Here is a 23,175-nt window from a genome sequence, read left to right on the forward strand (position 1 = left end):
GATATTCTACTAGTGAAATAGGCAGGCTAGCCTGGGTTTTTACATAGTAACACATGCATCAGGCCCTGTGGTGTGTTAGCATTAATCCTGTTTATACTGTACTCCATGTGCTTTTATTTGCCTCTAGAAACATTGTCCTCAAGGCAGCTCACTTAAACACTAAATGATTTTTCATTCAGAGAGGCTGAGAGAGAGAGAGAGAGAGAGAGAGAGAGAGAGAGAGAGAGAGAGAGAGAGAGAGAGAGAGAGAGAGAGAGAGAGAGAGAGAGAGAGAGAGAGAGAGAGAGAGAGAGAGAGAGAGAGAGAGAGAGAGAGAGAGAGAGAGAGAGAGAGAGAGAGAGAGAGAGAGAGAGAGAGAGAGAGAGAGAGAGAGAGAGAGAGAGAGAGAGAGAGAGAGAGAGAGAGAGAGAGAGAGAGAGAGAGAGAGAGAGCGAGACCACTGAGGATTGAGCTGTGGTACAGTAAGCTAAGTTGATACTCCAATATCTGCTTAGCAACAGAGGTGAAATCAATAGACATCTTTCCACATGGTCACTTGGCACGTACAGTATGTATGGGCCCAGAGGAAAACAACATCAGAGTTAGAACTTTAAGTTGCATTTGGAGGCGGTGAATAAACTATTCGAACATTCGGATGGATCCACACAGTATGTGCAGGATATCATTCTGTGCTTCATGTACAATGTACTGTATCATTGACTCCACTTACACCAAGTGGTCTCAAAAAGGTAGCAGAATTCTCTGCGTCTTTCTATCTGTCCAGTCAAAAGAGGTCGCTGTAGAACTGTGAGGTGGGTCACCTCTCTCTCTCACCCCTGAGATCCCCTGGTCGTAAGTGGGGGAATTCTACGGGCCAAAGGTCACGACAGCCAGGGCTGGCAGTCCAGACAGAAGCTAACACCAGATCAGATCTGACACTGAGTCATGTGTCGTCGTACTTCCACTCTACTCCACCACACACACACACCCCTCCACACACACACACCCCCAACCCACGACTCAATTAACCCCCATCATGCCAGTGTTCAGGCTCCCACCCTAGCTGCCGTCCTACTGACGCCAGAGTTAACCTTGTGTAAACAATACTACTAAAGGTTGTGCTCTTGTGTTGAAATGCTACCTGGTGCCTGTAACCCCACCTCAGGGTTGGAGTACAGGGGCCATCAGCCCTCTCCTGAGCTCCATGGATAAAACATAAGGAAATGACATTGAATAATGTGCTTTAATATGTGCTTTTTCTTCTACCCCTTATTTCTTTTTAATTTGTTCAATATGTGTCATTTGTACAAAAGTGCCTGCTGTTATCAATGCTGTCCCATCCCATCCCCAAATATTCTCTCAGAGACCCTAGAAGCCCCCGGAAACAGATTGCAAAAACAATCCCAAGGTGGTGTTATAATTTGGCAATAAATATTTACATGCTCCAGAATGTAGGCCAGAATCCCCTCTGGCGCTCAAGGTGGTTACATCCAGTTAATCAGATAAGTATGTGCACGGCTGATGAGTCTCAGACAGCGTTTAGACAACTAATTAGCAGTGTAGGAAGCCCTTCATAGCAGGAGGTGTAATTAGGATAACCTGCTACACCGTGCTCCACTGTAGAGATGAAACGACCAGGGGTGGAGTCACCACAGATTTGCCACTAAATGAATGTAGCAACTAAATAGATGTATTAGCAACCATATGGTGACGTACACCATTCATTTACATTGCAAAGATACTGAAGAAAAGACTGTGAAGATTTAGCATCAGCACATGGCAATCACCTGCCCCACTTCATTTAAGATGACCTAGTCCTAGTCCAAGATAATGAGCTGATTGAACTGTCCAGAACATGAGAGCAAGGCCTCATCTGCAGCCAACACATTATTAGTAGAGTTGTTTGACTTCGTGCCCCATTTAGGACCTTGAGACTGGGAGCGAGTCTCCTGCTGATGGAGATGATGGGTCGTCATCATTAGAGTCGCGTTTCCCGTGCTGGCTGGCCCTGTAATGGGGTTGCATTAGGGGGAGTTCCTATGGGTCCATGGCTTGTGTGGACGGGAGGTGAGCTGATTAGGCAGGTTTCAGTATACATCACCAGGTCTCTAATTGAAACCACTGTTCCAAGAGCCAACAGTGTTGCAGCTTACTGGAATCATGGGCAGTGTGTATGTGTTGTTAAGAATGGGCAGTGTCGTTACCAGAATAATGGGCCAAGAGCTTGGGTCCCATTGGACAAAGAGACTTACAAGTACTACAACATGATGGTTAGTGTAGCATTGGATGTAGTCCAGTCCATTCACATCATATGAAAGGATTTTCTCAGCCACGGATAATGGAGAGAGACATGATATTGTTATCTCCTAAATATCCTAAACACAATGCAAACACTTATCATATCTTTAGTCCTACACCTCCCTTCCTTTCTTTCCCCGGTCTCCTGTTTCATTTGTTTTCTCTCTACTTTTGTATGAACAGATGCCCCCTTCTGTCCCTTCCCTTCTCTCCCTCTCGCCTCTCTCCCTCTCAGCCCCGTAGGTTTGGTTAGTTGTTCAGTCTGAGGTCCTCAGGTGGGGCCCATGCAGGCCCTGTCTCACTGTCTCCCTTCCAAGTGAGCTGTTCATTCTTGGAAGGCTGAGAGGAGCAGCTGTGTTTGCAGGCCGTGATCCTGGCACCAACTTACCACGTTCTATTATTCATGTGGGCCTCAGTATCAGAGAGGGGTATCTGGAATCTCCAGCCACCTGTCTCGCAGACAAATACTCCTTTTTGTTTCGCAAGCAAATCAATGCAAACACTGATGAATTGAGTTTGATCTTGTTAAAGCACTGTTTCTATAGTTTTGTAGAGGATGGTGGCGGCACTGATAGTGTTGCCGTAAAAGTGTAAATGTTTCGGTCGGGTCTTGGGTTGAGACATTTTTACACTGGTTACAATAACTAAGATGTTACATGTTCATGGCTCAGTGGATGCTCTTTGTATACATGCATGCATGTGTTTAACTGTTGATATTTACAAAGATTTGAACTCTCTTAACATAAGTGATTTTATTCATGACTGTAAGTCGCTTTGGATAAAAGCGTCTGCTAAATGGCATATTATTATTATTCCATTTTTTGGCTCCCAGAACTTTAGATTGGCCAGCATCCTTAAAATTCTTCTTCTGTAAATTCTAAAATACTAACCCAAGTTGTTGGGTCCTTGTCTATGCCCTCAGTAACCATGGAAATGGAGTCGTGTGTTAGTAACTGGGCCACCAAGGCGAGGAGAGAAGTCTAAATACTGCTCCCTCCGCATCTCCACCAAGCCAGGGACTTTCACATCATTAACTAGCTAGCACAGTTTTATACATGGCTCTTATTTATTCACCATACTGACACAGAAACAGAAACACAGCGGAAAGACATTACTGCAGAGAGAATCGAGGGAATCTATTGTGTCTCAGTTGGGGTTGGTTGATTCACCCACTTAAGCAATAACTTTACCAATGTGCATTCAGTATTTATGATAATACTGTAGATTAGGGAAGACAAAATGCATGTACATGACAAATGTTAGAGAGAATCACATTTCTCTATAGTGTTTGGTATCTGTTTGAAATATATTTGTAAATGGTTATCATGGTGATATCCTACATTCTACAGGAAGGGCTAGACTACAATTGGGTCAGCTCATCAGATGCATATTTTCTTGGAAAATGGTAAAGTCCAGCACTAGCTCCAGGTCATCTTGGGTTACACACCACTTCTCAAGCTTCAAAGAGACACATCATTTACATATGAATAATTGCACATATTTATGATCTGGCCTAGTTTAGCTGATAATCACCATTACGGTAGGAAAGAATAGCATTCTATAGTCTACCTCAAATGCAAAGCGCACATCACAGAAAGGCAGAGAGCCCAGAGCCCTACAAGTCCTGTAGCATACAAAGGAGGTGTTTTTATTAGTTTGACATTGTTTGGTTTGTTTCTATTTCTGACTTATTGAGTGCATACAGAGCACTCATCATAATCACGGATGGATTATTAACTTACGATCTGTGTTCATAATGAGGATTAATTGTGTTTGTGTATTTTCTGTAATGGGGAATGTGGTGCAAAGTACTCCCATGAATATGCAATTAAAGATTGAACAAATTAGAAAAAACTATCTAGAAATTCTGCATTTCTGTACTATTGTGCTGAGACCTCTTAAGTTGGTAATGTTTCAGTTTGAGAATAATAATTCTTCATAATTAAGTTTTACCTTTGATCAAGATACTTGAAGATACTACCTTTTTATGAAATGGGGGCATTCAATGGTACTTATTAGTTCATTTATTTTTATAACACTCTAAAACTCCACCTCATTTGCATGTGAAGTAAGCTGGCCATGCAAATCGTTTGAAATGCAAAAATATCTAGTTTCTATATTTCATCAAGGAGCTTTTCATGTTTAATATATTACAGACACCATCCTCTAAGACTTTGTTATTCATTAACCAAAAGCACACAATTGGGATCCATTTAAAATCTTAATCACAACCTGCAGGATTATTTGCTTTCTGCTAATATTTGCCTTGACGGGGCTTTAGTGAGCCATGCAGTACACTAAGCCTGGAGATGAGGTTGTACAGCTAGATTTCCTGAAACAAAATACATTTCCCCGTTTGTAATGGGATTATATCCACAGCGGTTTAGATGCTGAATGTGTATCTAGTCACTGTGTCACCGATTGAAACACTTATCAAAAATCAAAAAGAGAAGAAAAACTTGCGGCTATTGTACAGTAATTGGTTCTCACAGAAATCTCTATGAATATACAGCTATTGACATTCTCAAATTTCGAACATTGGGTTTTAAGATTTACATTGCGTATGTTTAATAATTAAGAAAGTAACTTTGCAAAAATGTCTACAATTCCATAAATCTTATTGTCCCAACTTGATACCTTAAAACAAAACAAATCAAATGTTATTTGTCACATACACAGTTTACAGCAGGTATAAAAGGTGCAGTGAAATGCTTACAGGCTTACAAGGTTTTAAAAAGTTTGTAGCCATTTCTTTGCCATTTACCTTCTTGTTCCAATCCATACAGATCAGCAATTCTTAAATATTTGTTCGGGATCAAAGGACTATTCCATGGTTACACCCCTTACACAGTATTGATTTTCATTGGCACAGGCGTGTTTGTTTGTGTTGTTGTATACAGACCTGGATGGGGAGTTGTAATGGTCTGTTGTCATAGCAGCTCATAAATCACTCAATCCCCTCTAGGTGGCCGAAAGCTGCCTAATGCTGCAGCCGGGGACTAAAGTTGACATGACTAATGTTTGTTTAGTCTTCTGTGGGGTACGCTCTCTCCCTTGAGATGTTTCCCATTATCGAGAGGCTTTACTCCTGTCCGAGCCAGATTCATAACAATATTGAATTTGCAAAAAAAGGAAATTGGGTCTTCCAGGAAATGGTACCACACTTAATGTTCTATGCTTGCTATGGTTCCCAAAAGTCAGCTCAGTCAATTAAATAATCACAACTTAATTTATAAGAAGGCTGAAAATTATCTTCCAGTTTAGAGTACTTGTGTGAAGAGCAGTATTACACGTATTCTTCTGGCTCCCTTGCTCATCCAGTGCCATATTATATGACCCTGTGTGACTTTATTGGTCAGGTTGTATGTTTCAGTGTGTGGTACATTGGAGTGAATCAGCAAATGTAGATGCTATAATCATAACAGGGAATTTCAGCCTGCTTTAAATTAATGACACTGTCCTCGCCATCTGTCCACAATGGTGAGCTGAGGGGCATCTCCAATATGTCAGCCACCAACGGCAAAGTAATGAATGAATCATGTCCTTTGTGCCAGTAATGTAGACTAGATTAAATATTTTAGGGTGAGGCCTACTATTGATTAGTTGTGTAGCAGCAGGTGCCTCTTATAAACAGTTATGCATTGTACTTAACAGATATATTGCCTGATCTATTTCAGAGTGGGTCATCTCTAGTCAATTCTGATAATCTCAGTGATAACTTCCAGTCATAGTTGATACTGAGGACAAAAACTAAACAGGAAAACTCTGTTCAGAGTGACAGCCTGTCCGCCAGGCAGGGCAGGGAAAGCTGCCACACATTCCATCCTGCCGGGCCGGCACAGAGCAGAGCGTGGCTCAGGCTAGGCTCACCTAGAGCAGAAGGTCAGGGGCCCTACTCTCTCTCCCAGAACGGGTTTGTCCATCTGTGCCCAACTGGCAGGGTTGGCACCCAACGTGGGCATCTGCCACCTGTGCCTGTGCCAGCTCGGTGTACATGCTGACATCTGCTCTGGCCGTGCTCAAGGGGAGCCTCCACGGTACGACAGACAGGGGGCCAAACATTGTCCTCGCCTCGCTCTGCGGCACTGTCTGCTAACAACCTGGGGTAATGAGAACAGGCAGAGCTGAGGAGACTCCATTAGGCCATTAGTGTTAACCTAACCTGTGGGTTCCTCTGGAGGTCAGAGAAACATGCTGAGCAGTGAGCACGGGGAGGATAGAGCAAGCATGAGGTTATTGTCACCTTTTAGCAGGATGTCGATATAAATAAACAGGTAGCAGGTTTCAACAGATGGATGGGAGGTGTTGAATGGCTGTAGTGCCACAGTGGGTGGGACAGTTTTTGGACTATAGATGTGTTACTGAGTGTTGCAGTTTCTTGTCATATTTATCAGGGATTGAGGACTGGATTTGTCTTGTTTTATAACAAAAACTATTTTACAAGTACTTTTCACTCTCTCCCTCTTTAGCAAATACAACAACACAAACATACACATTCACACATGTTTCCCCAACTGTTCCTAAATGGAGTAGCATTACAGAAAGCAAACATCTGTTCAGATTAATAACACGCAAAGTTGTTTTGGGGTGGAATTCGGGGTGGAAAAGGAGCTTGATCCCTGGGCTGGTTGTATTGGCGTCCCCGCCTGGCCTGGCCCCTGAGGACTAAATCATCGAGGATTTTCTCCCTGGGATTATCTAACTGATCTGACCATAGTGTTAGGTTTCTATTTGGTTTGATTACAATCAAATAAAGTCTCACCAGTCCCATTGAAACACATGCACAGTGTTTGAGTGAATTCATTGGTGTATTCCTCTTACCTACCATAGAACAGTGTACTGCAGGCATGCACTATCGGGAGAGGAGGTCCGGTCTTAAGAGTGTTACCCATCAGCTATCACAAAATGATGGATGCTACCAATTTCTAAGGGTCATAGGTCAGACACAATGTTGCCAAACAGTTTACCATCTATATAAGGCTTGTGCATTAGGGGTAAGGGCCCATCTGACTCCCCATTGGAGACTAGGACGTTCCCTTGGGATGGCTAATTGGTCAGCCATTAAGTGTTGTGTTACAGTAACAGAAAGGCTCTAATGGTTTCCAGTAATAACAATAATGATCATCCATTAAAAAAAGTATAAGTAAAGTCTCACTAACTCTTGAATTGAATATGAATAATCAGATAAACATCTACATTTGGATAATCAATCTTTATAGTGTTGTCACTCTTAACGATATTCCTCCAAATCTTCCTTCTGAACAGAGAAGAAGGATGGCAAGCAGAAGGTGCAGGTGATGAAGAAGCTGGTACTTCAGCTCCCTAAACCCAACCAGGACACCATGAGAGTACTCTTCAGACACCTGCAGAAGTAAGTTCACAGCCTGTTAATGTCATTGGAGCACAGCCAGAACATGTTGTATTCAATGTCCAGAATTCGAATGCATTGTAGAATGCAGTAGGTAAATGCTACAGTACTACAGTAGTAGTACTACTAACTCATAAATAGTATTTTTTCTATTAGCCCAGTGTTTTTAAAAAGCAGATTGACAACAGAGGGTCAAACGTACAGTAAAGGGTGACGGAGAGGTCACACTAAAACATCAAGCTCTGTAGAAACTTAAGTTTGAACCTCCTATCCCCCTTCCCCCCACCCGAACGTGGCATCCCGGCCCCATGTGTACAGGACACGGGGAAATGACCTCAGTGCTGCCTGCGTGTGCAAGTTGCCTGGCCCCGGTCCACTCTGACTGTCCTGGCCAGGCCAAAGGGGCCATATGGCTAAACCCATGTCCCAGGAGAGGTGTTCTATCCCATCTTACCCTTCTCCATATTTACCACCCCACACAGGAGGCCAAATGACTCATTTTAGATTGATGAGCCCCTCCCTAACTGGAACATACCCCTTGGCTGCAGCAGAGGACGAGTGTGTGTTTGTCTGTTTGCTTTCGAATGCCAGGTCCCTCAATAAGTCCAACCCCCCCATTCATATCCCGATGCAGAATCGCCTGCAGAGATCACCCCAAAACATCTCTATCTCTTTATCTCTCTCTCTCTCTCCCTCTTCTCACTCTCCTCTCCCTCTTCCTATCTCGCTCTCCCTCTCTCTCTTTCAGCAATGACACACCTAGTTCAAAGAATGATTTCAGCTGCATTTCTATCCTATTTCTCAGTCCTTCTCAGCTCTTCTTTGCAGCTCCTATATGCAGCTTTGCATAATAGAATGTTGAATAATATCCTCATAACAACTGTCAATGGACTGAGTGAAGTAATGTTACTGAAGCATTGTTTTGCTCACACGGTTTCATTGCGAGGGGATTGTGGGGACAGGGTAAATCCCAGGCAGTGCCTCCAAGTCTGCCCCCACCACAAAATGACTTCTCCCTGCCCTCTCACCATGCAAATAATCAAGCCAGAACGTCTCATGTGAAAGAATGGCAGAAGAACGGGCCCCTAGGGACCAGATCCAGGACTTTGGCTGCCACACCCTTACCTACTGATGTGGTTTAGCTCTAATTCACTTATTTCTTTCTCTCCCTCTTTCTCGCTCTCTGTCTCGCGCCATACCGCGTTCACTTCCAGTCCCACCCTTTATTTCTCATAGGCTAGATGCGTTTGCCTAATCTAAATTTCACACCAGACCACAGTAAATTGGGATCATGTGTGATTTATTTATTTATTATTTGCATTTTTTTCCCCGAAGAGCTGAGCAGCATTGGAGGGCGCACAGGCACAGTGTATAGAACATTCTCTCTGAGATTGCCAGAGGAGAAAAAGAGGGGGAACACTGAGAAATTCTTCTAAAGACAATTAGAGGAAAATAATGAGTGTACGAAGTTAACGCTGAAAAACGCTTATCCGTGGTGCATGTTGCCTTATCGAGGATATCAAATGAGATTACAAAAAGGCACTGTGGAGACGGAGTGTGTGAATGTGTGTCCCTGCCTCCTATATTAAACAACTTTTATTCCAGAAGGAAGAGTGGTTTATGATCCCAGGCTTCACTAAGCGGTTTTATTTCAGTCCTGGCTGGGTTGGCTGTGCCTTCAGTAATGTAGGAGTCTATGAAGTTTTCTGACTGCTTTGTTGTGGCTTCATTCTCTGCCTGTGTGGAACCAGTGTTCCGTTTTCCCTCAATCCATAGGGTCTGGCTTCAATATCGAGCTGTGTACTTGCATTGTGATGATGTGGTCAAGGAAACCAGATTCTCTGAAGTGTACCTTCACTTAACCATTCTATTTATTCTCCTTTTTGTAAGTGTTTTTGTCACTGCTGTTCATGGTACCATTTACCACAAGGGCTTAAAAAAAAATCCATGGGCTTTAAATTCCTGCTGACCTTACTACAGAGTGGAAATAAAACCTCTATAGGCGTGGTAGGTAGCCACAGCCAAGGCTAGGAGATGAATAAAAATCAACGGGTGCTGCTGAACCAGAATGGATGACATAGGTCTGTCTAGGACAGCTCTTATTATTGGCTCTCAACTGCCATGATCCAATGCAGTGTTGTTTAGCCATAGTGCACCAAGAAGATGCTCTCTGCTTGGAAACTTTTCAACACTTCAACTCAAATGTTTGGTCCAATGGGGTATTTTTAGTTCAGATCAAATGGGGCGCTGTCTGTTCACTTTACGAGACTGACACTTATAGTTTCAACCTCCGAGCCTTAGACCACCCCCCATCCCCTCTCCTCCTCACCCCACCTCCTCCGGCTTCCTGGCCCTCCCTCCCTCCCTCCCTCCCTCCCTCCCGCCCGCTCCTCCTCACCCCACCTCCTCTGGCTCCCTGGCCCTCCCTCCCTCCCTCTCCTCCTCACCCCACCTCCTCCGGCTCCCTGGCCCTCCCTCCCTCTCCTCCTCACCCCACCTCCTCCGGCTCCCTGGCCCTCCCTCCCTCTCCTCCTCACCCCACCTCCTCCGGCTCCCTGGCCCTCCCTCCCTCTCCTCCTCACCCCACCTCCTCCGGCTCCCTGGCCCTCCCTCCCTCCCTCTCCCTCCCTCCCTCTCCCTCCCTCTCCCTCCCTCCCTCTCCCTCCCTCTCCCTCCCTCCTCACCCCATCTCCTCTGGCTCCCTGGTCCTCCCTCCCTCTCCTCCTCACCCCACCTCCTCCGGCTCCCTGGCCTCCCTCCCTCTCCTCCTCACCCCACCTCCTCCGGCTCCCTGGCCCTCTCTCCCTCCCTCCCTCCCTCCCTCTCCCTCCCTCCTTCTCCCTCCCTCCCTCCTTCTCCCTCCCTCCTCACCCCATCTCCTCTGGCTCCCTGGCCCTCCCTCCCTCCCTCCCTCTCCTCCTCACCCCACCTCCTCCGGCTCCCTGGCCCTCCCTCTCTCTCCTCCCTCTCCTCCTCACCCCCACCTCCTCTCCTCCTCACCCCACCTCCTCCGGCTCCTGGCCCTCCCTCCCTCCCTCCCTCCCTCTCCTCCTCACCCCACCTCCCTCTCCTCACCTCCCTCTCCTCCTCACCCCACCTCCTCCGGCTCCCTAGCCCTCCCTCCCTCTCCTCCGGCTCCCTAGCCCTCCCTCCCTCTCCTCCTCACCCCACCTCCCTCTCCTCCTCGCCCCACCTCCCTCTCCTCCTCACCCCACCTCCTCCGGCTCCCTGGCCCTCCCTCTCTCTCCTCCTCACCCCACCTCCTCCGGCTCCCCTGGCCCTCCCTCCCTCCCTCTCCTCCTCACCCCACCTCCCTCTCCTCCTCACCCCACCTCCTCAGGCTCCCTGGCCCTTCCTCCCTCCCTCCCTCTTCCTCCCTCCCTCCCTCTTCCTCCCTCCCTCTCCCTCCCTCCTCACCCCATCTCCCTCTGGCTCCCTGGTCCTCCCTCCCTCTCCTCCTCACCCCCACCTCCCTCTCCTCCCTCTCCTCCTCACCCCACCTCCTCCCGGCTCCCTGGCCCTCCCTCTCTCTCCTCCTCACCCCACCTCCTCCGGCTCCCTGGCCCTCCCTCCCTCTCCTCCTCACCCCACCTCCCTCTCCTCCTCACCCCACCTCCTCCGGCTCCCTGGCCCTCCCTCCCTCTCCTCCTCACCCCACCTCCCTCTCCTCCTCACCCCACCTCCTCAGGCTCCCTGGCCCTTCCTCCCTCCCTCTTCCTCCCTCCCTCTCCCTCCCTCCTCACCCCACCTCCTCCGGCTCCCTGGCCCTCCCTCCCTCTCCTCCCTCTCCTCCTCACCCCCACCTCCCTCTCCTCCTCACCCCACCTCCTCCGGCTCCCTGGCCCCTCCCTCCCTCTCCTCCTCACCCCACCTCCCTCTCCTCCTCACCCCACCTCCTCGGCTCCCTGGCCCTTCCTCCCTCCCTCTCCCTCCCTCTCCCTCCCTCCCTCTCCCTCCCTCTCCCTCCCTCCCTCTCCCTCCCTCCTCACCCCATCTCCTCTGGCTCCCTGGTCCTCCCTCCCTCTCCTCCTCACCCCACCTCCCTCTCTTCCTCACCCCACCTCCTCCGGCTCCCTGGCCCTCCCTCCCTCTCCTCCTCACCCCACCTCCTCCGGCTCCCTGGCCCTCCCTCCCTCTCCTCCTCACCCCACCTCCTCAGGCTCCCTGGCCCTTCCTCCCTCTCTTCCCATCCCCACCTCAATGTATTATCTGTCCCATGATCCTGAAGGAGTCAGTGATCCTGACCCAATTAGGAGGAGCCTTCCAGGCGAGGAGGAGGGAAGGCGGGGAGGAGGAGGTGGTGGAGAAGAAGGAGGGGACCCAATCATGGTCCAGCTCCCATTTCCTGTCATGCCCCGCCTGGAGAAACTAGATGCTAATTAATTACCATTGGCATCTTGGGCCGTGCACGTCAGCTCATGTAGGAGACATCAATGATTCGTCAGATCAAATCATGAGTCCCCTCTGGTCACCTCTCTGGGTAGGGTAGGATGGACATTGCTGATATGAGCTGTGCATGCCACCACGGCTTTTTGGAAACACTATGCCAGGGCGTTGGTGACTAGTCATTGCATGCACGTTTGGGTGTGCAGTATTTGAAGTGTGATTTCGTTTTCTGTAGGTATAGCTAGTGGTAGAGGTAGTAGCAGTTGTCGTTTGTAGTCAGAGGAAGAGGAGATGAGGAGTAGCTAGTGTCAGCATATTAACACTGTTATACCAGTCTCCATTGTGCAGAGGCAGAATGATCCTGAGAACTTAGTAAGGTGATGTATTCCTTCTGTGAATATACAGTGGAATTACTTTAATAATTAATAATAATAATATACAGTGGAATTACTTTAATAATTTAGTTGCCTTATTTGAGATCATTAGTGAACCATTAGGCATGGTAATCCAGACCCTTAGATCATCTCAGTGTTCTAATTAAGTTAAAACGCTGATGGTCAGACAGGCAGAGAACAGTGATGCACTGTACACAGGCACAGGGCTGAGGTTAATTGCAGACATAAATAGGAAATTATAGCGTGTACACATTTTAATCAGGTTTCACTCTAAGACACACTCCAAAACACTTAGTCACATGGACATCAATGCATGCAAACACAGAGTAGCTCAACCTACAGTAATGTGAAATGCATGGATAGACTGTATTTACCAGGTGAATAAAACTATATTTACAAGGTCAAATAAAATAAAAAGCACGTGCACATCATATTGTCCACCTCAAGTACAGGCTTTCAGTAAACTCTGTTTTTCCCAATCATCCCCTAAATTATATATTTTACCAGACTCTTACAGCACATGCATGCGGTGACAGTAAATCTCTAATTCTGCTTTGCTAGCACCGATAAATAGGTGGCAGTGAATTTAACTTCCTGCAATTACACTCCCACCTGTGAACGTAAGTGCTCTAGTATGGAATCAATTATGGCACTTTTTTCACAATATAGTTCCTTCCAAGACATCAGTGTTCTTTGCCTTACTAGCATTATGGCACAGGGAGACACTGTTCAGTACTTGCTACATTGGTTTTGCAAAAGCTACCACTATTGCATTATTACTATACATAAACTACCACAGTACATTGATACAGATTCGCTCTGACACGTAGCATGATAGCATATTTTATGGAAAATATAATTTATTGGCTTAAAGTGAGATGAGGATAATTATTCATAACGATTATGTCAGGTTGGATCATCATCATGCCTTTCTTTTAGTAATGAGCTTGAGAAATATGCATGGCATGTACAAGCCGGGTCGATATTATAATGACATATGGCAGAGCAAGATGTTGACCATCCCACATGATTAACGATTTAGAGGCATATTTCCATTGGTGAGAGATACAGCCTGATCGTGACCTTTCCAGAAACATTTTTTATTGACATATACTGTAACACTGAAATCAGCTGTTTAGACAGACTATCCCTAATGTGAATGTCAGTCCGTCTTAAATGTCTATCCTGATTGCGCTCTTGCATACCTGTACAGTCGTGGTCAAAAGTTTTGAGAATGACACAAATATTAATTTTCACAAAGTCTGCTGCCTCAGTTTTTATGATGGCAATATGCATATACTCCAGAATGTTATGAAGAGTGATCAGATTAATTGCAAAGTCCCTCTTTGCCATGAAAATGAACTTAATCCCCCAAAAACATTTCCACTGCATTTCAGCCCTGCCACAAAAGGACCAGCTGACATCATGTCAGTGATTCTCTCGTTAACACAGGTGAGAGTGTTGACGAGGACAAGGCTGGAGATCACTCTGTCATGCTGATTGAGTTAGAATAACAGACTGGAGGGTGGTGCTTGAAATCATTGTTCTTCCTCTGTTAACCATGGTTAGCTGCAAGGAAACACATGCTGTCATCATTGCTTTGCACAAAAAGGGCTTCACAGGCAAGGATATTGCTGCTAGTACACCAGTGCAGAGCTTGCTCAGGAATGGCAGCAGGCAGGTGTGAGTGCATCTGCACGCACAGTGAGGCGAAGACTTTTGGAGGATGGCCTGCTGTCAAGAAGGGCAGCGAGGAAGCCACTTCTCTCCAGGAAAAACATCAGGGACAAACTGATATTCTGCAAAAGGTACAGGGATTGGACTGCTGAGGACTTGGGTAAAGTTATTTTCTCTGATGAATCCCCTTTCCGATTGTTTGGAGCATCCGGAAAAAAGCTTGTCTAGAGAAGACAAGGTGAGCGCTACCATCAGTCCTGTGTCATGCCAACAGTAAAGCATCCTGAGACCATTCATGTGTGGGGTTGCTTCTCAGCCAAGGGAGTGGGCTCACTCATCATTTTGCCTAAGAATACAGCCATGAATAAAGAATGGTACCAACACATCCTCAGAGAGCAACTTCTCCCAACCATCCAAGAACAGTTTAGTGACGAACAATGCCTTTTCCAGCATGAGCACCTTGCCATAAGGCAAAAGTGATAACTAAGTGGCTCGGGGAACAAAACATCGAAATTTTGGGTCCATGGCCAGGAAACTCCCCAGACCTTAATCACATTGAGAACTTGTGGTCAATCCTCAAGAGGTGGGTGGACAAACAAAAACCCACAAATTCTGACAAGAATGGGCTGCCATCAGTCAGGATGTGGCCCAGAAGTTAATTGACAGCATGCCAGGGCTGATTGCAGAGGTCTTGAAAAAGAAGGGTCAACACTGCAAATATTGATTCTTTGCATAAACTTAATGTAATTGTCAATAAAAGCTTTTGACACTTATGGAATGCTTGTAATTATACTTCAGTATACCATAGTAACATCTGACAAAAATATCTAAAAACACTGAAGCAGCAAACTTTGTGAAGACCAATACTTTACAACAGCTAGATTGACTGAACTATTATGGTAGTTGTCACAAAGAATCCTAACTCCATACAACTGGGAAAAAGGTCAGAGGATTCTAGTGTGTGTTTTCTTACAATACATGTGCATTACATCTAGGCAATGACAGTGTGAGGCTGGACAATATACAGACTGCTTTTTGTTTTCTGACATGTAAGCCATAGATAACATCACTTAGGGCTTTCCAAAAGACCAGCTTCAGACGCCGCAGCGCTGCAGTGCCTAGGCCTGGCACCCTGACAATACCTTTTGGATGCAATTATCTGCTGAGAGGCCCTGTGTGGATCCGTTTTGGGCACGGAGGGACCCATCCCACCTCAGAACGCTCCGTCAAGAGCCCACTGACAGCTTGGAAATGCGCCCCACGCCACAGCCCTTCCATCCTGTTCCAGGCCTCACTCCATAACGTGCCCGGATGCCTGTGGGCGGCAGCCTCCTCCACGGAGGGAGTAGAGACTGGAGCGGAGTGGGTCCCCCTGCCTGGGCCTTTGTCGCACAGCCAAGCCTCAGCTCAGGAAGAATACTTCTCTAAAAGCCTCCCTGTATCACGTTCTCTGTGCTTTCCCCCAGAAAGTACAACCACTGAGTCCTCATACACCCTGCGTAGCGTACTGCTCATGTGAAGAGAATGGAATATATTTCTAATGGATTATGACAAAGGAAGAAGGCGAGGCAATCTGTACAGTGAAACAAAAGCAGGTCACTGCAGATCGTACAGTAGAGAATATAATCTCATTGCGGCATAGAATCCTACAGCATGTCTGTAATATACAAGAGTTGCATGTGCTTCTTAATTTCCTGCCCCTGTTTTATCCAGTCCCCAAGCCTTCTCCAGACCTCCTCTCTGCCCTGAAACTCCATCCAGATTTATTTTGTAACTTTCCCTATTCAGATACAGTAGAGTCAATAGATGTTCCGCAGTTGACTGCCGGTGCTGAATGTGTGGCATGAAGTGAGCGGTTTAGTTGTGGCTGAACCTGGATCTTTGAGTACACAAAGCTGCGTGCACAAATGATATACTGAGTTACCAATACTGAAATAAGAGATGTTTTCAACAGGGGCCATTCAAGGGTAAAAATCGGCCTTGCTAACAAATCTACTGAATGTGTGCAGAAATGATCCACCATTTTCCAGTGGCAATGAGATGTCTCTTTTTGTGATGATCATTGATGTTGACTTGAAAAACCTTGTTTCGTGACTTTTTATTCATTTATATCCATTGTTTCAAGCTCAACCATCTAAATCCAAGCTCTCTCTTATTTTCCCAGATAATTTAACCCTTATCTCTCTGCAGGATTCTGACGTGTTCGCGGAAGAACCTGATGTCGACCCAAGGCATCAGCATCGTGTTTGGTCCGACACTCATGTGGCCTGAGCTGGACTGTGGGAACATGGCGGTCAACATGGTATATCAGAACCAGATAGTGGAGTTCATCCTCATTGAGAGCCAAGAGATCTTCGGCCTGGAGAAGAAGTGATAAGGGCATTTTATGTACAGCAATGGATGGATTCATGAACAGACAAGAGGACTTATTGTGCCTAAAGCTTGGAGCTAGTTACATTTACATTTTAGTCATTTAGCAGACGCTCTTATCCAGAGCGACTTACAGGAGCAATTAGGGTTAAGTGCCTTGCTCAAGGGCACATCGACAGATTTTTCACCTAGTCGGCTCGGGGATTAGAACCAGCGACCTTTCGGTTACTGGCACAACGCTCTTAACCACTAAGCTACCTGCTTAAAAAGGGGATAGCGTTTATATTTTACTATATTGTTATTGTATTTGATAGTTACACTTTTTGAACCCAGCACCCAAACTGTGATTTCTGAATTGTACTATAGTGAATGCATACTAGTAAATAGCTTATTTTGTGGTCTGGCTCTTCCATTGCCTTATACTGCATAGCTACAGTATCATGAAAGAAGAATGGACAAAAGTAATGATGCTATGTTATCTGTGTGTACGTGTGCCTGTGTGATGCATTCAAATCTGTCTTTATTCAAGTCTGTGAATGAGCATCATCCTGAACACCAACTCCAAACAGAGTATGCAGCCGACTGTGAGTATCCGTTACCATTTTCTATGCAAATGGGGCCTGTCTCAGACACACTTGGAAATTAAAAGGAATCCTTTGAATATGAGCACTGAGTTTGGTTGTATCATATGCATTGTATGAAACCACAAGTACATTGGAAAAAGTCTCCCTTTCTCCTCCAATTGCAAATGTCTGTTTTAGGGGTTAGACAAACACAAAGATGGAACATGCATACTGAGTGATCAGAGTAGCTTACACACACACAGTAACACAGAGAGAGAGAGAGAGAGAGAGACAACCCGGATGAGATGATTACTTTTAATTATTTTCTCTGAAGAATGACCACTCATCGAAATATACCTAATAGAGCTGTTCCTGAAATAAAACAGTCAATCACAGTGTAAATGAATGGGAGGGCGAGCAGAGCAGAGAGGAGCAGCCACAGCCTTTGTAGTCTAATAGTGATCACAGGACTCATATCATACGTCTGTCAGCTCCTATTACACAGCCCTGATCCTCAAAGCACGACCGCAATTAAAACAGGCTCCCTAATCTAAACGTTTGTAATGCCAGTTAAATGTGTCACTTTTAAAGTTGCCATCATGTCCAATACTGTACACGTCACTTTCTGTACAGCACTGTAAGAAGTTACAGGGATCTAAAACACCTGAGAGATTCATGACAAGAGAATCACAACAGATTATTTGTGGGTGTATTGACCTCTATCATGGATATTGTGCACATCGATCCTTCTGCAAGTCCTGTTTGATATCATGGATATTGTCCACATCGATTCTTCTGCAAGTCCTGTTAGGTTAATGTATATGAATCTGTTTCAGATCATTTAATTCAATAGTGAATCTACTTCCTGAATGTTTGATGAGGATCGAGTAAAAGCTTTAATCTAGGATAAGACTTTGTTTAGGCTTTTTGACCGATCCAAAGCTGGTCAGCAGCGCCACTTCTTCATTGTTCTACGTCAGACCAGAGGGAGGGTGGGGTGAAAGCAGCGCCCTCTGCTGGTCACTAGAGGCCAGGGCAGTGTCACTCAGACAAGGTGTTCTCCATCACTATCAGATCACAGCTGCTCCACTCCTACTTATATGCCTATAGACCACATGAAACACACTCCCTGTCTGCTCTAAGCATTTGATCTTTGGGAGCAAAGCTTTGTTGTGTTGTGTGCTATTTTTGTCTTTTCGGATGGAGCAGGAGTCACTTGTCTTTTAAGATACAGCAGGAGTCGCAGGTTTACCAACACTGCAGACTTGCCCTCAAGGAAAATAGTTTGTCTTCGTTGTGGATGCAGAAACCCCAAGAAAGCAATAGACTGTGTACACACATTTTTGTCAATGAGGTCATCCATTTTACGATGTCTAAATATCAGTATGATGACAACTCTGCAATACTGCACCAATAACAACAGCTCCTGTCCAGGTGTTCTAAATCAATATCATTATACCAGAAGGACTAATGGATCTATGTCATTTGGGATGGTCCAGACACACCCTCAAGCACCAACCACTTACAGCATCTGTAGCATATAGTATCATAGACTACTAGTCCAAAGAGCTTCCACTCTGAAGCTGCCACTTTAAAGCCACTTTGAAAGTCAAAGTATGTCAAAAGAACCTGTATCAAATAATTCATTAGTCTTACTCCCAGTAGGTTTAGAGTCGTTTGAAAGGTAATAAGGTACCATTTCCCAATTGCTTTCATACTCCCCAACAGCACTATAGAGCTGGGTGGAAGATATGTTGTGGATATACTAATAAGTTCCCTGTAGAGCTTATTTGAGGAAGACCATGTAGAGATAAGGCTGCAGCCACAGGAGCCCTGTCTATTATGACAAATACACATCAAATCAAAATGTTCCAAGTTAAATCAAGATCACTGCATCTTCTGGTAGGCTACCAACCAACTATTGTATTTGTTGAGGAGAAACGTGATGTGTAAATACTGTCAGAATGCGTTTCTCAGTCAGCATATCTCCATATGGATTGAGTGTACAAATAATCCACAGAGATACAATTGTAGCTGTGTGGTACTGTACAACAGCATTCACATCAGTTTCAAATCAGCATACTGCTTTCATACTCCCTAACAGAAGTTTCTGTTTATACACTTTTTAAAAGCCAATGCAAAGACTCTGCCATTATGGAATTTGCTATTTTTTCTACAGAGCTCAGCAGAGATAAGAGAAAGTCTAATTATGGGAAAGCCATTTTTCTGCATTTCATTATTCTCTAAATCAGATGTCTCATGCCTTGGCAGAGAACTGGGAGAGCGATGGGAGAGTGACATACTTAAACTAGCTTTGTGGTTGTGTTTCACTAAATCTCCACGGGAATAAAAGACAGAACGAGCTCCAGCTTTGGGTGACCTCCCTCCTGGCACGCAGAGACACTTTCGAAGACCAAACGAGCCCGGCAGGCCACCAATGCTTTCAGTGCCACATTTCACTCTCTACACAACTTTTGACAAAAAACATGAATGCGGTCTTGGATCCAAGAAACCAAGTTTTTGCTGCATGGGAATGTTTCATCCATTTGCTTGTTTTGTTAAAAGTGGTTGTCAAAGTGTTGGACGGAGAGTAGGAAGGATATGCTTAAAGTAATTGAGAACATAAATATATAATGTAAATAGGTCAGTATAAATAATAGGAGCAGGGTTAACTGCAGAGTGGTCTGAGAATAAGGGAGCGGTTACAGAAGAATGACAATGCTGCCATATGACACTGCTTTCAGCTTGGGACCCCTCTGTCCGATCCATAACCAAGATGTGAGTCAGAGTAGGCTACAGTACAGGGGGAATGTGGCCGGTTTGTTTTCCTTCTCCCAGCCAAGCCTCTCTGTGTGTGGTGATTTCATATAATAACTGTCGACCACTCTGTTTTGGAATAGCCCCCCTCTTTGTTCCTTTTTGGAAGAGCTTCATGGCAACGGACGTCTGCCTTCTTTAGTAAAAAATAAAAAATCCTCCTTTAAAAGAAGAAATGGAGGCATAACAATATAGTGTCCCTGTGAAACGCATGCCACGTTCTAACCACCAGGCCCATTAAAACACAACCCCAGCTCCAAAAGAACATGGCAGCATATTGATAGCATATGACTGTGTCACTTGAGGACAAACTCCTTTTTCCATTCCTCCCCCTTTAAACATTTTCTATCAGGGAACACCGTCACAGAGAAATTAAATGGCCCATATGGCAACGGTAAAAAGCTCATGTGGACTCATCAGAGCTAGCCGGGCTCTGTTAATTACTGTACCTTTAATGCTGCCTCTCCTGGGACGGGCTCATCGGAAGCCTCATGGAAAATTGAGGCTGGCCTTTATTTAAAAATGTATTTTCTTTCCTCAAGTGTTGCATTTTTAAATAACTCCCTACATTTCTGTGACAGTCGCAGAAGTCCTCTGATAGGCCTACACATATAAACGCAACATGCAACAATTTCAAAGATTTTCCCTTTTACAGTTCATATAAGGAAATCAGTCAATTGGAATAAATTCATTAGGCCTTAATCTATAGATTTCGCATTACTTGGAATACAGATCTGAATCTGTTCAGGGGCGCAACTTTGGTTTTAGAAGTGGAGGGGACATACAGTGAGGGAAACAAGTATTTGATCCCCTGCTGATTTTGTACGTTTGCCCACTGACAAAGAAATGATCAGTCTATAATTTTAATGGTAGGTTTATTTGAACAGTGAGAGACAGAATAACAACAACAAAATCCAGAAAAACACATGTCAAAAATGTTAAAAATTGATTTGCATTTTAATGAGGGAAATAAGTATTTGACTCCCTCTCAATCAGAAAGATTTCTGGCTCCCAGGTGTCTTTTATACAGGTAACGAGCTGAGATTAGGAGCACACTCTTAAAGGGAGTGCTCCTAATCTCAGTTTGTTACCTGTATAAAAGACACCTGTCCACAGAAGCAATCAATCAATCAGATTCCAAACTCTCCACCATGGCCAAGACCAAAGAGCTCTCCAAGAATGTCAGCGACAAGATTGTAGACCTACACAAGGCTGGAATGGGCTACAAGACCATCGCCAAGCAGCTTGGTGAGAAGGTGACAACAGTTGGTGCGATTATTTGCAAATGGAAGAAACACAAAATAACTGTCAATCTCCCTCGGCCTGGGGCTCCATGCAAGATCTCACCTCGTGGAGTTGCAATGATCATGAGAACGGTGGGGAAATTAGCCCAGAACTACATGGGAGGATCTTGTCAATGATCTCAAGGCAGCTGGGACCATAGTCACCAAGAAAACAATTGGTAACACAGTACGCCGTGAAGGACTGAAATCCTGCAGCGCCCGCAAGGTCCCCCTGCTCAAGAAAGCACATATACATGCCCGTCTGAAGTTTGCCAATGAACATCTGAATGATTCAGAGGAGAACTGGGTGAAAGTGTTGTGGTCAGATGAGACCAAAATCGAGCTCTTTGGCATCAACTCAACTCGCCGTGTTTGGAGGAGGAGGAATGCTGCCTATGACCCCAAGAACACCATCCCCACCGTCAAACATGGAGGGGGAAACATAATGCTTTGGGGGTCTTTTTCTGCTAAGGGGACAGGATAACTTCACCGCATCAAAGGGACGATGGACGGGGCCATGTACTGTCAAATCTTGGGTGAGAACCTCCTTCCCTCAGCCAGGGCATTGAACATGGGTTGTGGATGGGTATTCCAGCATGACAATGACCCAAAACACACAGCCAAGGCAACAAAGGAGTGGCTCAAGAAGAAACACATTAAGGTCCAGGAGTGGCCTAGCCAGTCTCCAGACCTTAATCCCATAGAAAATCTGTGGAGGGAGCTGAAGGTTCGAGTTGCCAAACGTCAGCCTCGAAACCTTAATGACTTGGAGAAGATCTGCAAAGAGGAGTGGGACAAAATCCCTCCTGAGATGTGTGCAAACCTGTTGGCCAACTACAAGAAACGTCTGACCTCTGTGATTGCCAACAAGGGTTTTTGCCTTGCAGATGGGTCAAATACTTATTTCCCTCATTAAAATGCAAATCAATTTATAACATTTTTGACATGCGTTTTTCTGGATTTTTGTTGTTGTTATTCTGTCTCTCACTGTTCAAATAAACCTACCATTCAAATTATAGACTGGTCATTTCTTTGTCAGTGGGCAAATGTACAAAATCAGCAGGGGATCAAATACTTTTTTCCCTCACTGTAACTTGGTGGGGTGTCTAGGGGTCACTTTTGGGGGCATCTAAAGCTCATTTCCTGCATTTCTACACAATCTAATAAGACCCATGGCCCTTCTAGCCGTCTCTATTTAGAACAACATAAAACAAGCAAAAATGCCCAGTCATCAAGCTAGGTAAGAGATCATTATTAAATATGTTTAAGTGATTGATAAGACTGAACTAGATCAATGATAATTCAATAATCAATATTGTGTTGCACCTTTAACCAATAGCCTAACAAAGGAACAACTCTTACAAATGGAGTACAAAGACTTTTGATTGTCTTTATTCAGACATCCTCTATATAACATTTCAGCCAGACAGAGCTGCCTGCACGCCCAACCCCAACCAGTCTAGTCAATAACTAAATTCTCTCCCCAGCACAACTTCCTTCCCATCTTTTTGTTTTATGTCTCAAGGAAAGGTTTGGAAAACAAACGTTTTATAAAAACACACATACATTAACCGTACACCCTCCATATAATTAATATCATAGGCATAATAATACTGTAGAGCTCTTTTTACTTGCACACAATATAGCTGGGTCACCCCGTCCTGTCCCTAGGGGTCCACGGCCCTGCAGCGCCTCAACCCAACACACCCCACTCGGCTTTAGGATCTTAGTGACACATTCATTGTTGGTTTCAGGTGTGTTAGGCCAGGACCAGAGTGTCAACCAACAGTAGGCAGACCCCCAGGGCCAGGACTGAGCAGCCCAGCAGCTAGGTATTGCCTAAATGGGTATCTCCCCTGACGTGGGCATGTTTTAAATACAGACTCCTTTTGTCGTACTGTATTCCATATAAGGCATCCAGACCTTATGAAAGTTGCACAGTATACCTTTAGTCTTGTAATAAATCAAATCTAGTGATTCATAACTTGACATTTCTTCCATCCATTGTGGGAGGATAACCAACCTTCCAATTAATGGCA

General features: G+C 45.1%; 1 protein-coding gene across 1 annotated transcript in view; it reads left to right on the forward strand.

Moving 5' to 3' along the window:
• LOC121536715 (rho GTPase-activating protein 15) overlaps positions 1-16,627 on the forward strand; it is a 46,935-nt gene extending 30,308 nt beyond the window's left edge. The window contains exons 12-13 of the mRNA XM_041844168.2: positions 7,543-7,648; positions 16,294-16,627. Coding sequence (XP_041700102.1) covers positions 7,543-7,648; positions 16,294-16,477 — 290 coding nt within the window. The 3' untranslated portion in view covers positions 16,478-16,627. The remainder of the gene's footprint in view (positions 1-7,542; positions 7,649-16,293) is intronic.
• Positions 16,628-23,175: the final 6,548 nt, after the last annotated feature.

The sequence above is a fragment of the Coregonus clupeaformis genome, chromosome 23 (genome assembly GCF_020615455.1).
Source record: "Coregonus clupeaformis isolate EN_2021a chromosome 23, ASM2061545v1, whole genome shotgun sequence".
Taxonomy (NCBI): domain Eukaryota; kingdom Metazoa; phylum Chordata; class Actinopteri; order Salmoniformes; family Salmonidae; genus Coregonus; species Coregonus clupeaformis.